This window comes from Chlorocebus sabaeus, chromosome 3 (assembly GCF_047675955.1).
Source record: "Chlorocebus sabaeus isolate Y175 chromosome 3, mChlSab1.0.hap1, whole genome shotgun sequence".
Classification (NCBI taxonomy): Eukaryota; Metazoa; Chordata; class Mammalia; order Primates; family Cercopithecidae; genus Chlorocebus; species Chlorocebus sabaeus.
In genome coordinates, this window is record NC_132906.1 from 84,506,735 (window position 1) to 84,524,190 (window position 17,456).

The window sequence follows — 17,456 nt, forward strand, 5'->3', positions numbered from 1 at the left end:
TTGTAACTAGTCTGCCTTCGTGGTAAGGACAAATACATAGTTGTGATTTGAGAAGTATCTGTTTCCATGAACCGTGCAGACTTGGATCTCATTTATATTTAAATATAAATTCTGTTGGATTGTTTTTATTGTGTGATTATATATAACTTAATGCCTTTCTATTCTGCAGTTATTTTAATTAGTTACTTCATTTATTCTTTTGGCATTTCATGATTTTCTGTAATGTCTTTGTACAAAGAAGTTGCTGCTTGCCGAGGGTTACAAAGCCACCTGTGTAGGGGACACTGGTGAATAAATACTCTGAATTTAAAAGCTAATGACTACTTCCCATTTTGTTGTTGCAGTGCTTTACTGTTTTGCCATGGGCTGTTGCAAAAACATTAAAGTTCAGAATGCTAGCTTGTATGCCAACATGTTTGAAATTACACATTCTCCAGACATCCAGTTGATTTGGGAGTGATTAATGGCACATAGGCCTTCAAAAGGTCACTACATTGTATTAATAGCTCCTTGAAGCTCTGTGAATGATTGTTTTCCTCTATTTAGTTGTGAGGAAATTTCATCCAAAAGTTTTCTGCCTGGGAAGTAATTGGATGAAGGACATGGGGATGAGTTAAAGATACTGCACAAGTGAGGATTGATGAGGCTACCAGCTCTGCGTGTTTCAACCTTGTCATTTATACATATTTAAAAGCTGGTTTTGATGACCACGGTTCCATGATTGCAAAGAATATAAATACCCTACATTTTCTTGATTGATCATTCATGTTGGCTGACACTCAGTTCACTTTGTTCACAAGAATAAGGTAGAGATTTTCTTCCTTTTACAGATAAAGAAGTAGAAGCCTGTGGGTTCCTTCTAGTTAGTGATAGAGTTTGGATTCAGAGCCAGATTTATCTGACTTTAAATCCCATATCCTTTATACAGAATTTTTGATTTCCATAATAGAAGTAGGTTCCAGTTTTCAACTTTCCTGTTGTTCGGGCAAGTGATTTGATTTCTCTGCTGCTTTGCTTTCTCTATTTGTAAACTAAGCATACTGTTTGCATCGCTCTACTAAAAGTTTAAAGTGTTTTAAAATACTTTGAGATAGTTTAAAAGATTATTACCAGATTTTAATGGTTTATGGAGACAGTGTATGTTGAAAGCACTTTTTACGAAACATTGTATAAATGAAAGGTATTATTCTAGTTGAATTATTTATGGACAAGAAAAAAGAAGTGATAAAGACATTACTTAAGAGTATTAAACATATTGTTGTCATACATGAGCATCCTTATCCAATTTAAGCTTGTTAGAGTAGAAGTAATATACTTTTTTGCTCAGTAGTGTATCATTGGAATTGGAAAGCATTTAGTGAGTGAACAGGTTACCCTTTTTTTTTTTTTCCTGTAGATTCCTGCAAGCTGGACAAATCCCTCAGGCAAATATCATATTGGCATAAAAAATGGCTATGACTTCTATCCTAAGGCTCTCAAGGAAAGGATACAGGTAATGTACAATCTGGTACCAATAACTTGTATTCTTCTGACTTGTCTTCTTCCTCAGATTTTATTCCTACTGAAGAAATATTTCATACAATCTTATTAACTCTTAGTTTTTTGGGGGATTGGTGGCTTTCAAACAATGACTGCTTAAAGATTCTGCTCAATGGAATGTCATCCATGTAAAGTGATTCTTAATCTTGAGTACATGGATAAGTTTAGGGAATCTGTGAATACACTGAAATTATATTCAGATTTTTGTGTTTTTTCTGGGAGATGGGATATAGCTTTAGCAGGATTTTTGAAGGACTTTTTTACTTGAAAAAGGCTAAAGACAGTGAATTCAAAGTCCAGACCACCTTTTCGTTTCTGTTCCTGTAGTTTCTGTGATAATGTCCCTCCCCTGTTTAACTAGCCTTCTTGTTCCCACTTAGTCATCATTTAGTATTAAGGTAAGTGTTAATCAGACCTAAAACTGCTGAAGTGTAGGAAGCACCAGTGTACCATTAGAAAAATAAGAGTGGTAAGCAGAATGATAAAGAGCCTGCTTTAAAACAGTTCAGTAAACTTTCTGTGATAATGGAAATGTTTGAAATGTTCAGTTTCTGCTCTGACCGTTATGGTAGTCACTAGCCGTGTAACTATTGAGAATTTGAAATATGTCTAGTGTGACTGAGGAATTGAAATTTTATCTTATGTCATATTTTAAAATTTAAGTTTAAATAGTGTCATGTGGCTAGTGACTACTGTATTGAGAATGCTGGTACAAGTAGCTAATACAGGTACCTAATACAAGTCCAGGGTTGCAGCTGTGAGATAAGGTATAATCTTGGGAAGTGAGCCTGATGAATAAGATGTATGGGCCCTTGCCTCTGTAGTGTTATTTCCCCAAGGGCCTGTGAAGCATAAGAAGTTACTCAGATTACCTTATTTGTCAGTTTCTCATCATTCTGCAAAATAAACAAGAATAATGCATATAACTTTTATTGCATAATATGTTATTTTAAAATTTCGGGCTGGAATGCAGTGACATGATCACAGCTAATAACTGCCTCAACCTCCTGGGCAATGCTCCCATGTAGTTGGGACTACAGGCACACACCACCACACCCATCTAATTTTTGTATTTTTTGTAGAGATGGGGTTTCACCATGTTGCCCAGGCTAGTCTCGAACTCCTGGGCTCAAGTGATCCACCTGCCTCATTCTCCCAAAAAGTGCTGGGACTACAGGTGTGAACCATTGCTTGACCGCATTTTATACAGTTTATTAAATTTAATCAGCTGTGTTGATAGGATAGAATTTAATATGCAAATATAGTGTTGTTAAAGTAATGTGGACTGTTCCTTTAGCTGCGTGGGGAGATACCATGAGTTAAAGACACTGGAGATAAGGTTAAAACCAATTTCAGTAATACAGAACCCTATCAAGTCAAAGAGGATGGAAAAAAAAATAGAGAGGGAGGAAATTGAGGAAGCCTGCATTATCTGTCAAAGTGCAGCTGTAGTCTTAATCTAGTCCTCTGCTAGGCTTATGGCATTTCCCAATTTTGTATGGGCCCAGAATACAACGTTTTCTTCCTTTTAATGACTGGGAATTCAGTCAGTTTTCTGAGGTAGTACTAGGTATTCCTGGAGAAGAGAAGGTTTTAAATTGGGGAATATGATACATAACAATACATCTGGATATGTCTTGGTAAACTTCTCTTAAACCGTAGGTGCAATGAATTGACTAACCAGTTTTTAATAAGTGATCCATGGCTTTATCCTCTTCATTAGAAATGATTTTTTTTTTCTTTTTGAGACAGAGTCTCACTCTGTTGCCCAGGCTGGAGTGCAGTGGCTCAATCTCAGCTCACTGCAGCCTTCGCCTCCTGAGTTCAAGCTATTCTCGTGCCTTAGCCTCCCAAGTAGCTGGGATTACAGGCACCTGCCACCCCACCCAGCTAATGTTTGTATTTTTAGTAGAGACGAGGTTTTACCAAGTTGACCAGGCTGGTCTCGAACTCCTGACCTCAGGTCATCCACCTCAGCCTTCCAAATTGTTGGGATTACAGACGTGAGCCACCACGCCCAGCCGGAAATGATTTTTTAAAACCTCTCTATGCGAATTGTGTAGCACTACAGCTGTAACAACAAAGTTCACATACAAATGCCTGTCTAGGTTTACCTGAGCATTTGTCAGCCTAATTATAACAATTTTTCTCTCTTTGCAGAAAGAACGGAAGGAAAAGATCTGGGACCCTGTTCACAGAGTGGCCCTTGCAGAAGCCTGTAGAAAACAGGAAGAATTTGATGTTGCTAACAACGGGTCTTCTCAAGTTGGTGCTAGTCGATTTCATTTAAACATTACCCTAGATCCATATTCCCATAGAGTTTTTAGAGAACTAATAGACTGGTTTTCACAAGTTTTCTTTTTTCACAAATTTTCTTTTAAGTTGGTTAATTTTACTAATTTTTCCTTTATCCACAAGTCAATGTACATTTGTATGAATTTTTAAAACTTAACATATAATACATATAGGGTAAAAGTACAAAAATTGTGTTTAGTTAATGAATTCTCCCATGAAAGTTGCACCTGGGAATTTCTCTTGTGCCCCTTCCTCGTCACTGCTCCCTTTCTCTTCCCAAAGACAACCACCGCCTTGACTTCTAACACTGCAGATGATTTTGCCTATTTTGATTTGTGTAAAATGGAACCATATAGTATGTTTTTTTTTTTTTTTTTCTTTTTTTTTGAGATGGAGTCTCGCTCTGTCCCAGGCTAGAGTGCAGTGGTTTGATCTCAGCTCATTGCAACCTCCGCCTTCCGGGTTCAAGCGATTCTCCTGCCTCAGCCTCCTGAGTAGCTGGGATTATAGGCATGTGCCACCACACCCAACTAAATTTTTTTTTTTTTTTTTTTTGCATTTTTAGTAGAGACGAGGTTTCACCATGTTGGCCAGGCTGGTCTTGAACTCCCGACCTCGTGATCTGCCCACCTTGGCCTCCCAAAGTGCTGGGATTACAGGCGTGAGCCACCGTGCCTGGCCTATGTATTCTCTAATTATATGTATTATTGTCACTTTTCTAAAAAGGGATTTCAGAATACTTCATATTTCAGTTAATATGTTAGACCTCATGGTCCTTGTTTCAAAACATGAGAGGGTGTAGTCCTTGGTTCCCATATACTGATTTATGGAACGGATACTGATGAACTGATTATTTCTAAATCACCTGAATTATTTTAAAAGTAATTAAGATTTCTGGGCTTTATCCCCTGATAATTCTGATTTACTAAGTGGGATGAGAAATAGCATCGTTATTTGTGGTAGGCTTTACATGATTGTGATTTGCGTGGAATTTAGTAATCATTGGCCAAGATAATTTGCTATCCTTCTAGTTTCTGATGTGACAGCCTCAGATTATCATAAGGACAAATAACTTGCTCAGGATTGCACAGCTAAGTTTCTGAATTGAATCCATATTTCTTCCCTCTAGGTTAATACTCACACCACGCTATTTATAGAAGGCAGATTGATTTTAAGCAATATTAGGTGCTCTTGATCAAAGACTGCTACCTTTTTCAATAAGTTGCCAAATAGTAAATATTTTTAGTACTCTCTTACGACTACGCAACACTCCCCTTGTATCATGAAAACATAGGCAATATGTAACTGAACCAGGAAGGTCATGTTCGAGTAAAGCTTCATTTATACAACTTTGTCACAGGCTAGATTTGGCCCATGCACCATGATTTGTCAACCCCTGCTGGATCTTAATATAGTAACATAGTGAGTCTAGAGATATTATTCGTCTCAATATCAGTATTTATATGCCTTTCTATCTCCCAGCTTATTTCTGTTTAAACCAGTCATTTCCCTAATTATTTGAGTACCTAACTTATTTTTTATATATACTTTAGGTTAGAGTAATGTTTTGGAGAGGTAACACATGCTAGTGCCAGTTGTTGTCTACTTTGTACATAATCGAATGTAAAGTACTTGGTTTTATTAATAACCCAGAGCTAAAATAAGGTTTCACTTACCCCCATTAAGTGTTTCTGTTTAACATAGCAGTTTCTAAAAGAGATAAGATGATTCATGGGTTTTATTATTTATTTGGATTCTTAAGAAATACATTTGAGATAGAAAAGATCCTGATATAGAAATCTGAAAGTCAATAGATAACCTATTTTGTAGCAGTTTTAGAGTTGCTTTTGGAAATGAGTTAGATGAGAAATACATAACAAGCATATCTTGGCTAAAGGGAATCACCAACGTGTAGCACAATGTATTTCCCAAAGCAGGCCTAGTGAGTGAGTAAATGAGATTGAGTAAAATAACTGTTGTTTAGATCTTTACTGTATGAATGGATATCTGCTTCATTGAATTGAATGACAAGTTGCATAGATAGAACAAATTTTTCTTACATTTTTTCAGGGTAAAATAAATTTACTATTGATTAACATTGTATCTTTTGTTGTATGTTAATACAACTTTCAGAAGTACAGAATGTACTAATGTTAATCAGTTTTCCAATTGACTAGGCAAATAAACTCATCAAGGAGGAGCTTCAAAGTCAAGTGGAATTGCTGAATTCTTTTGAGAAGAAATACAGCGATCCTGGCCCTGTATATGACTGCTTGGTATGGCATGATGGTGAAGTCTGGAGGTAAACTTCATGTATTTTATAGATCTTCATTTACAGATGTTTTCTTATCTACTCTGAAAAACATTAAGTGCTCAGAGCTGCACAAAATTTTGGTTTATTCGTGACAGTATCACTCAGCAGAATCATTTGAGGGCCAAATCTGGGTCGTTTTGGACAAGCCCCTTGAACTTCTAGTTATGATTTTTGACACTAAACCTGAATTTTATCTGATTTAAAGAAACCTGTTTCATTAATAATTTATTAGTATGTTGGCCATCTGTATATTTGTAAATGTTTCCTCATTTGTTACTTGAGATAGTGGTACTTACAGGGCTTTGAGAAAACTAAATTTGATGTTTCTAGATATTGTTGGCAATCAGTGTATGCTATTATTGCTGCTGCTGTTTCTAGTACTAAAACTGATAATAATAATAATAATGTGATTTATACCAAGTTACCTATCATGTACGTTTTTCAGTTTCTTTTTTAGTGCCTTATACACTGCATATGTGCTTCTTGGAGTTGGTTAGTCTGCCTTCTTGAGTTACTATCTGCGTGAAAACAGGAAGACATGTTAATACACATATTTAGCCATATGTGTGCTTTAGGATTTCTGCAAAATAAAAAACAGGGACTATTTCTTAAACTTGTAGTCAAGAGTTACTTGTAGTCTGTGTCCCTGCTTATATGCAAAGAATTGCATCACAGGGTGGGGCAGATACAGATCATGCCATGACAGCTTCTTCACTGCTCTTGCAATTGTTTACCTTCACAATGCACCCTTCTTCTCCCACGTGTGCAGGTACTAACTCATCTTTAATCAAGGGTGTATACAATGTTCAGTTGAATGAGAAATTTCGGCTCAATTTGGGGATGATGGTGTTAATAAAATGAGTGCACATAACTCTTTCAATCTAGATGACATTAAATATTAATGCACTTTTATGTGTTCACATATGTTGTTTTGTTGTGTGCACATGCATACACATTTTGAAAAATTGTTTTTTAGAGGCTTTATAAAGAATAATAAACCTTGGTACATCCACCATCTGGGGTAACATGATACAGTCACACTCAGTGATAAACCTTAGGTGAGTTTTAGTGTGGGGAAGGAGGCAAGGTTAAATTCAAGGAAAATGCTAAATACAAAACAGTATATTTAGGAAAGTATGTACGACAAAAGGACTTAGAGAAATACTAAAATACTAGCAGGGATTGAGTAGTGAGGCAGTAGGTGTTCTCATTTAAAGTGTTTGCTCTAGGTTCTGAAAACACTGCAGATGACTTTGTCCTAGGAAAAGGAATCCGGAGTCAGGATGTTCAGGGTGCCAGTGTGTGTTTCCACAGGGTTTCCTTGGTCTTCACGGTACTTGATAAAGTGACTCACTTGTAGCAGTTTGTTGATAACTATTCTGAGGGTTTTCTTTAGAGTTTTTGAGTTAGAAATGAAATTTAATCTAACATTAAATGAAATAAAATCTGAAATCTTAGAATAACATTTTAGAACATTGTATTATAATGAATGAATATAGCATACTTATACTTTCAGGCGGTACTAGATAAAATGTAACTTCTTTGCATAATACAGTATATCCTGTAGGGCTTTGATCTCCAGGTTAGATCAAAATTTTTTGAAGAGAACCTTGAAGATCCCAGGGTACATAAGGTTAATCCAGTCCTGTCTGCAGATGTTCTCATTTCACATTTCAAAAATGCCAACCATTTCTGAAGGGAGGTAAAGTGACTTGTTCTTTTAAGTACTTTGGGTGTTTTGTTTGATGACGAATGTCCAGCGGGTGCTCTCCCTTCCATATTTCTGCTAATTGTTAAGCGCATATCTCTACATTTAACGGGTGGCCTCAGATGACTCTGCTCTGAGCATCTGTCAGGACGCAGAGCCTCAGACTCACTGTCACTCCAAATGGAACAAGAACTGGTTGAGAGAAGCAGTGTTTACAGAGGATTACATAAAGGAGAAGCTATTAGTTGATTTCTTTACGGTGGATTTTGACCTTGCTTATGTCATGTTTCCATTTAGATTCTTGATGAAAGCTCTATATTCTTTCCATAGAAAATTGAGAGATGTGTGAAAATGTCGAGAAATACGTAAAACAAAAGTCTTTTCTCATCATCCTCCCAACTTACATGTACCCTGCTCTGTGTATGAGCCTCATTTTCATATCCTTTCGCTGTATTCTAACTACTACTTGAATTCAGCCAACTAGACCTTCAGAAACTTATAACTTGCACCACATTCATAGTTCTCCTGTCGAGTTATTTAGGGAAGTCAGTAGTAATTTATGTTTTGATGTGTTGGTTGTATTGTTGAGTCACTCCAATGGTGGTGGTTATAAGAAACTGACCTGTGGAATGTGTCACTGTATTTGCTGTGAGAATGTTGTTAAAGATGATTTCATTAATTCTGTAATCATGTGGCAGATGTTTATTGAGTACCTTCTTTGTATCAGGTTGACACTATAGAAGCTACTCTATGGACTCTAGACTCCATGGAAGCAAGTGTTGGGAACGTCTGAACCAGTCTAGGAAGCATTGAGAAAGATTTCCCAAAAGTAGTAATGACATCTTAAATTGAGACTTGAAGGATCATCACAGTAAACTAAGCAGAGAGGTAGAAAGGGTGGGGGAAAGATCCAGAGGATGTTGGAGGAACTGTGAGAAGTTTGGTGTGGCCACAAAGGATATGATGGGAGCAAGAGGTAAGGGAGGTGAGCAGATGATGATTAGGGGCCTTGCTCTGGAGTTTCAGCGTTAAGAGCCGTTGGAAGACATGGAAGGTTTTAAGCAGGAGTCAAACGTAGAGGCAGAGCAGGCCATCAGCTCGTCAGGCAACAGGTAAGGAAGAGACAGTGGAAATAGGCAGACACATTGTGGAGATGGGACTGTGCAGTTAGATGGGCTGGGGAAGGGTAGAGGGAGGACTTCATAGATGACTTCCAGGATGGATGCTGGCCGATTGCATACATTTTGGAGACAAGTGCTACTTTCTGTAGCATATGGAAGATTTGGCGACATGCATTTTACCAACCAGTCTCAAGCCTGATTCTGTTTTAATACGTGACTTGTTTGCTGTTTGCTTCATTTTCCCCATAAGTGTTTAGTTTCCTATACGTTGGTATATTCTGTATTATTTGAAATGACATCAGTCACATTAGGGCATGCATAAAAACAAATTTTTAAGAATCCTTTTTTCCAAAGTATTGTAATTTGTTAGTGAAATATGCTTCAGTATTTACGATAAATCTTCTCTCTGTGCTCTACCAATAGGCTTCCATTAATTTACTTGGCAATTTTGACTGACTTGCATAGCTTGTTAAAACAGTTCTTGCAGCTAAAACATACTTACAGCTAAAAACATAATATTGAACTTTTAATGATGTTCATTTCATTTATGACTTTTTGAATGTTAGATGTATTTTGTTTTAATCAGGCTATCTTCTAAAGTGTTTGGAATGTAATTTAAAAACTAAAATGCTAGTAAAATGGAAAAAACATGAAGGAAGACAACTATAAAATAATGTAGAAAGTGCTTTTGTGAGAAATAAATAAAAGTCTGTTATAACTATAGGACTGAAGCTCAGTAAAATTCACCTAGTTTCAAAGAACTTGTGTAAACTGTTAGATTCTCGAAGCCATTACTAAAAGAAGCAGCTAGAAATTAGACCTAGGCCATGTGTCTGAACTATCCTAAACTGCTCTAAAACTCTAAGCCAAGTTTTAGCTCTAATTCTTAAGAGTTCAGGTGGTTTTCAACCTAAAGTTTTGTGAAGGACAGTATTTTTAAAGCACTTTGTACATGATTTAAGAACTGGTTCCTGTAAGCTATCTTACCTAATCCTTACTGCCCACTCTATGAAGCAGCCTAAACCAGGTAGTCATTATATTTGTTATGGTAGAAGTAGTAATGTAGTAAAGTAGCAGAGAGACTGTATTACATGATTTTTAAAAAGATAAGAAAATAAATTTTACTGTCTCCATTTCTTTTTAATTAATAGAGCCTGCATTGATTCTAATGAAGATGGGGACTTGAGTAAATCTACCGTATTGAGAAACTACAAAGAAGCCCAAGAATATGGCTCTTTTGGCACAGCTGAGATGTTGAATTACTCCGTTAATATATACGATGATGGAAACCTGCTCTCCATTGTGACCAGCGGAGGTATCCCATTTCAGATTGACCAATGAGATATAGATTTATGAGGTGATAAGTGGTACATTGCAATAGCCCACAGCAACCTTCTAGAGAATTTTAAGCTAGAGATCCCAGCTAAAGGACTAGGTCCAGAATCATAAATGTGATTTAATTCACCTGCAAGATGTTGTTTTTTAAGGTCATAACCATATAGGATCCAGTCCAAGAATATAAGCATGGTCCAACATCAGAAAATCCATCAATAGGCCGGGTGCGGTGACTCAGGCCTGTAATCCCTTGGGAGGCCGAGGCGGGCGGATCACCTGAGGCTGGGAGTTTGAGACCAGCCTGACCAATATGGAGAAACCCCGTCTCTACTAAAAATACAGAATCACCTGGGTGTGGTGGTGCATGCCTGTAATCCCAGCTAATTGGTAGGCTGAGGCAGGAGAATTGTGTGAACCTGGGGGGCAAAGGTTGCAGTGAGCCAAGACACTGCCATTGCACTCCAGCCTGGGCAACAAGAGCAAAACTCCATCTCAAAAAAAAATCCATCAGTAGAATTTATCTTATGAACAGCAATGTTGCCTTGAAATCTTAACTCTTGAGAAATTCACTCATGAGTACAGAGAATCAGATAAAAGAATCCTCGCTATGGCGTTGTGTGATTTCCAAAAAGTTGGAAACTAAATACCTATTAACAAAAAAACAGATTTTTTCAACAACTGTGTGTTATTCTTACTATCATACAGTCATCCTTTGGTATCTGGGGGGATTGGTTCTAGAATGTCCCTCGGATGCTCAAGTACCTGATATAAAATAATGTAGTGTTTGTGTATAACCTACACACATGCTCTCCCATATGCTTTCAGTCATCTCTACATGACTTCTAATACCTTATAGTCTGTAAGTGCTATATAAATAGTTGTTATACTATTTTTTTTAATATTTATATTTTTGATCTGTGGTTGGTTAAATTGCATCTAGTTGGTGCGAAACCTGTGGATCCAGAGGGCTGAATGTATTATATAGCAATCAAAATACTGTATGTATGTATGAACCCCTAATACATAAATTATATTGATGATAAAACATGTAGAACTCTAAAACATGCCTAATAGTACTGTGCAGTGTTTATGGATATGTGTGTTTGTATGGTGAAAATGTTAAATATATAGATGGAAAGATTATGCACAAAGTAGGATGATGGCTACTTCTGGGGGAGCTTCTCCCTCCTTGGGTGGGGGGAGAAAGGAGAATGAAGTGGGATGACTTTAACTCTTTAATGCCCCCCTCCTACCTCCCAGTTCATTGAGGTATAGCTTAAGTACAAAAACGTCACATACATACATGTATATACTTTGATAAACTTTTATGTAAATATATAAATATATCCAGGAAACCACCACAATCAAGGTAATGAACATACTCATTACCCCCAAGTTTGCTCTCTTTATTATCCAGCCTCTCTCCACCCACATCCCAGGAAACCGCTGATTTGTTTTCTGTCACTCCAGATTATTTCACACTTTCCAGAATTTTATGGAAGTGGAATAAAAAATATGGTTTTCTTTCCTTCACTCAGCATAATGATTTTGACATTCATTCATGTTATGATTATAAAGTTGGCTCTTTATTTCTGAGTAATAGTTCTTTATATAGCTACACCACAGTTTGTTTATCCAGCTTCCCATTGATGGACATTTAGATTGTTTTGGTATCTGTCGACATATATTTTTATTTATTTTGGGGCTGATAGCTGAGAGAACTAGTTGGATATGGTAAACATGTACTTACCTTTTTTTTTTCTTTTCTTCTTTTTTTTTTTTTTTGGAGACAGAGTCTCACTCTGTCACCCAGGCTGGAGTGCAGGTGGCACAATCTTGGCTCACTGCAACCTTTGCCTCCCAGGTTCAAGTGATTGTGCTGTCTCAGCCTTCTGGGTAGCTGGGATTACAGGCGCGTACCACCACATCTGGCTAGTTTTTGTATTTTTAGTAGAGGCAGGGTTTCACCATGTTGGCCAGGCTGGTCTCAAACTCCTGACCTTGTGATCCGCCCTCCTTGCATTCCCAAAGTGCTGAGATTACAGGTGTGAGCCATCATGCCTGGCCATTTAACTTTTTAAGAAACATCCAAGCTGTTATCTAAGAGGACTCTACCCTTTTCACTTCCACCGTGGTGTATGAAAATTCCAGGTGCTCCATATCCTCAGCAACACTTGGCTGTGGTCAGTCTTAATAGTAGTCATTCTAACTGGTGTAAGGTATTTTGGAGAAAAATCACATTAAAATTGTGCTTTCCCAATTTTGTTTGGGGAAAAAAGTAAGAAAGCCAGAATCCGCAACGTTGGGTGAATGTTTTCTTGCATGACAGCATCTGGCTAGAGCAGAGGAGACTCAGCATTGCTGCAGACCCCATTCAAAGCCACATAGAGATGCCTGCCTACTTCCCCCGGAGCTCTAACACACTATAGTCCCCAAATGTTAAGGCCCAGTGCCAGTTGTCATTTATCATTGTATTATTGTTTTTCTTGTATTATTATTTTTCTGAGAGTAGTGGAATTATTGTATTATTGTTTTTCTGAGAGTAGTGGAATATTTCTCTATATTCATGTCTTTTAAGAAACCTTTTCACTAAAAGGCTCGTTTTTTGTTTTAGTATTACTTTATATATAACATGTATAAAAACAGTTACAAATCACAAGTTGTACAACTCTTCAAATTACCACAAAGTGGACACTTCTTTGTAACCATAACTCAGGTCAAGAAATAAAACATAATGAAACTCCCATCATGCCCCTTCCTAATCAGTAACCTACCCTCCCACCTCCTACAGTTAACTACTAACCTGATCTCCTTTACCACATTAGTTTGGACCATATGATGTTGCTCTTTTTATGATTGGAAATGATAAAATAGTGCCAGTTTCAGATGGTTCAGCCTTTTTTTCATTTATATGAAATTTCAATATATATCCATTTCTGTGTGTGACTTCTTTAGTTCAGCCTTATTTTTGTGAGCTTTATCTCATAGTACATAGTAGTAGTTTATATATATTGCTGTATAATTGTCAGTTCTATGAATTGATATACATGTAACCATGTACTATTAATGGATATTGTGGTTGTTTTTAAATTTTTGAATCTTATAAACAGTGCTGCCATGAACATTTTTGCGGGTGTCTTAGTTACGTGTGCACACATTTTTGTATTGTGTGTAGCTAGAGGTAGTTCTGGCTGGCTCATAGGCTGTGGCAGTGTTCAGCTTTCACTTCAGCCAGCGGTTTGTGGTATGTACTTCCATCCACACTTGCTTTTGTCAGCCTTTAACATTTTGGCAATTCTAGAAGGTATGTAGAGCATCTTTTTGTGGCTTAATTTGCGTTTCCCAGATGACGAGTGAAATTAAACATCTTTTCGTGTGTTTGTTTGCCCTTTGGATATCTTCTTTTATAAAATGCTTTTTCAAATGTTTGAAGGGGGGATTCTCCCTTTTTTTATTGTGAATTTGAAAGATTTTTATATATTCCAGATATAAGCTCTTTGTCAGCTATATATGTTGCAAATACTTTTCCTTTGTGACTTGAGTTTTTACTCTCCATGAACAGGGTAGCAGAGTAATGTGTATTCTTTTTATCATGATTAATAATGTACAAATTGAATTGAATGACCTTTCAGTCCATGAGAATGTTTTGTCATTTCCCCACCTTTATGTCTCTAGGAGCTCATGGGACACATGTAGCTAGTATAGCTGCTGGACACTTTCCAGAAGAACCTGAACGGAATGGGGTAGCTCCTGGTGCTCAAATTCTTTCCATCAAGATTGGTGATACAAGACTAAGCACAATGGAAACAGGCACAGGCCTCATAAGAGCTGTGAGTGTTTGTGAGTTGTTGATTCAGAAGATTAATGATTAATGATCTTGGATATTTTTAGGTTTGTAAGTGCTCCTGGTTTACCAAGAATACGTTGAAATATATATACTATACAGGACTTTGTTTAACAAAGCAAAAATATTTACTAATTTATTTTTAAATTATTTTTATTAAATATTATTATGGTAAGTTATTTGGCCTAACCTTTGTGAAAAAATTACTTACTTCATACTCGTCATTTCTAGCAAATCTCCTAACAAGCAATTTTGAGATACTTAAAAAGAAAGACCTCTTAGCCAGCTTTCTCTAGCCTAAGAGGAATTTAAAACCTCAGCTAATATTCTGTACGTCATTTTAACGTAGGAAAGTATATTTAATTTTAGTGATTTCTTTTTTGAGACAGTCTCGCTCTGTCGCCCAGGCTGGACTGGAGTGCAGTGGCGCCATTTTGGCTCACTGCAAGCTCCGCCTCCCGGGTTCACTCCATTTTCCTGCCTCAGCCTCCCGAGTAGCTGGGACTACAGGCGCCCGCCACCACGCTCGGCTAATTTTTTTGTGTGTGTTTTTAGTAGAGACGGGGTTTCACGGTGTTAGCCAGGATGGTCTCGATCTCCTGCCTTCGTGATCCACCCGCCTCGGCCTCCCAAAGTGCTGGGATTACAGGCGTGAGCCACCGCACCCGGCCCTAATTTTAGTGATTTTTTAACCTAGGAAGGACCATTCCATTCCCTCTACCACTCTCCCCCTCTAACCCCACTCTTTTCTAGAAATGCTAGCTTTTTTTTTTTTTCATTGACTACTTTATTATGTGTCTCCTCCTACCTTTTTGTGTTTATGTACTTATATGTCCAGGTATATGGTGATATGCCTGGAGGTAACTTATAAATTAGAATATGATTGGCTAAGAAACTATAGGATTATATATATGCCCTTATTTTACTGGCTAGTCTGTTTCTATAAATTGTTGCCTAAACTAGACTCTTTAATCTTTTTAATAGATGATAGAAGTTATAAATCATAAGTGTGATCTTGTCAACTACAGTTACGGAGAAGCAACTCACTGGCCAAATTCTGGGTGAGTGTTCCTTGACAGTTGTTAGCTATAGAACCTTAGCCAGTGAAGAGCATTAGATGTTTTTCATAAGCGGATTGAATGTCACAGTGGAAGAAAGAACAGTTGCAGTGGTTAGATGGTAACTGTGTGTCTTGTAGGCCTCATGCCCCCATTCCTGTGGTCACATCTGTGATGACGCTGATGCCATTCACTGCATCATGCCTAAAATCTCAACTCTGAGCATTCCTGTGCTGTCCTTTGTGACTCTTCCTTGGTTAGGTCTCCCTCACAGTTCTTCTGAGATGTGCAACCCACAGACTCCTCTGGTGTTTTTTCACTGTCAGATTCACTGTATCCTCACTTCTCTTCCCAGGCAATTTAGGTCTAACAGTCTATCCATCATTATAATTACTGTTGCGGGAAGTCAGGGACCCCAAATGGAGGGACCGGCTGAAGCCATGACAGAAGAACATAAATTGTGAAGATTTCATGGACTTGTATTAGTTCCCCAAATTAATACTTTTATAATTTCTTACGCCCGTCTTTACTGCAATCTCTGAACATAAATTGTGAAGATTTCATAGACATTTGTCACTTCCCCAGTCAATACTCTTGTGATTTCCTATGTCTGTCTTCAATCTCTTAATCCTGTCATCTTCATAAATTGAGGGTGTATGTCACCTCAGGACCCTGTGATGATTGCATTAACTGTACACGTTTTTCATAAAGCATGTGTGTTTAAACAGTATGAAATCTGAGCACCTTGAAAAAAAACAGTATGAAATCTGGGCACCTTGAAAAAAGAACAGGACAGGATAACAGCAATGTTCAGGGAACAAGGGAGATAACCATTAGGTCTGGCTGCCTGAAAGCCAGGAGGAACAGAGCCGTGTTTCTCTTCTTTCAAAAACGAATAGGAGAAATATCGCTGAATTCTTTTTCTCAGCAAGGAACAGCCCTGAGAAAGAGAATGTGTTCCTAGGGGGAGGTCTCTGAAATGGCCACTCTGAGAATGTCTGTCTTATACGGTTGCAGATAAGGGATGAAATAAGCCGGGGCCCGGTCTCCCGTAGTGCTCCCAGGCCTATTAGGACGAGGAAATTCCCGCCTAATAAATTTTGGTCAGACTGGTTGTCTGCTCTGAAACCCTGTCTCCTGATAAGATGTTATCAATGACAGTGCATGCCCAGTGGGACATGAAACTTCATTAGCATTTTTAATTTTGCCCTGGTCCTGTGATCTCGCCCTGCGTCCATTTGTCTTGTGGTATTTTATTACCTTGTGAAGCATGTGATCTCTGTGACCCACACCCTATTCGTACACTCCCTTCCCTTTTGAAAATCACTAATAAAAACTTGCTGGCTTCACAGCTTGGGGGGCATCACGGAACCTGCCGATGTGATGTGTGCCCAGATACCCAGCTTTAACATCTCTCTCTTCTGTACTCTTTCCCTTTATTTCTCAGACCAACCGACATTTAGGGAAATAGAAAAGAACCTACGTTGAATTATCGGGGGTGGGTTTCCCCGATACCTGACGCACCAGTGTGGTTTTTTCTTTTTTCCAAGTGCATGTGGGAACCCAGTTCCCTCTGAAGCCATCCCCAGTTGTATATACATACCCAACAGACCCCCAGAATTGCTGAAATTTTGCTGTTCTCTTTAGTGACTTGCATCTCATCGGCAAAACTTACTGTTGGTGTCATATATTCACTGACTCGGTCAGTTTTCACATCTCCTCAATCCATTCTAGTGTGTCTAGGATGTACCCCCACTCCCCTCCTTCCTCGTTGCCTTCATTGTCTTTTTGCTGCCGAATCGTGTCATGGCCTTGACCTTAATGTTACCTTCCTTTTTTTTCTTCATATTAGTAGCTATTTGAAATTACCTTGAGTATTTACTTACTTATTGATCATCTCTCCCCCATTCTCATCACCAAGCTACCATCTGGTTTTTGAGACATCACTTTACCGTCCTTGTAACATGCACCCTGTTATCATCAGTCATTTCATTCTTCCCTCTTCTCTCACTTCTTTTACTTAAATGTATTTCTTTCTCTACTTCTTTAACTTTCATCCTCTTGAAGTCCTCTTTTGCTGATACTCTTTCCTGTCTCAGATATTCACACTTACAACTTTGAAGGGCCCTGTACATGGCCTTGTAACTTTTTAATGTTAACTTCATTTTCTTCTTCATGATCTAACCTCATCTCCTTTACTTAATGTCAGTAAATTTTTCTTGTTTGCTATCAAGCTCTAAGC

At 37.8% G+C, this 17,456-nt stretch overlaps 1 protein-coding gene across 7 annotated transcripts in view; it reads left to right on the plus strand.

Annotated features, from left to right (window-relative positions):
• The window catches only part of TPP2 (tripeptidyl peptidase 2), an 82,965-nt gene that overhangs the window by 15,715 nt on the left and 49,794 nt on the right, over positions 1–17,456 (plus strand). For all 7 annotated transcript variants that reach the window (XR_005243754.2, XR_005243753.2, XM_007960817.3 and 4 more), the window contains exons 3-8: positions 1,397–1,492; positions 3,700–3,804; positions 6,012–6,136; positions 10,129–10,292; positions 13,988–14,142; positions 15,141–15,217. Coding sequence is in view for 5 of the 7 variants with exons in the window: in XM_007960817.3 (XP_007959008.1) it covers positions 1,397–1,492; positions 3,700–3,804; positions 6,012–6,136; positions 10,129–10,292; positions 13,988–14,142; positions 15,141–15,217 (722 nt within the window). In the remaining 2 variants the exon portion in view is untranslated. The remainder of the gene's footprint in view (positions 1–1,396; positions 1,493–3,699; positions 3,805–6,011; positions 6,137–10,128; positions 10,293–13,987; positions 14,143–15,140; positions 15,218–17,456) is intronic.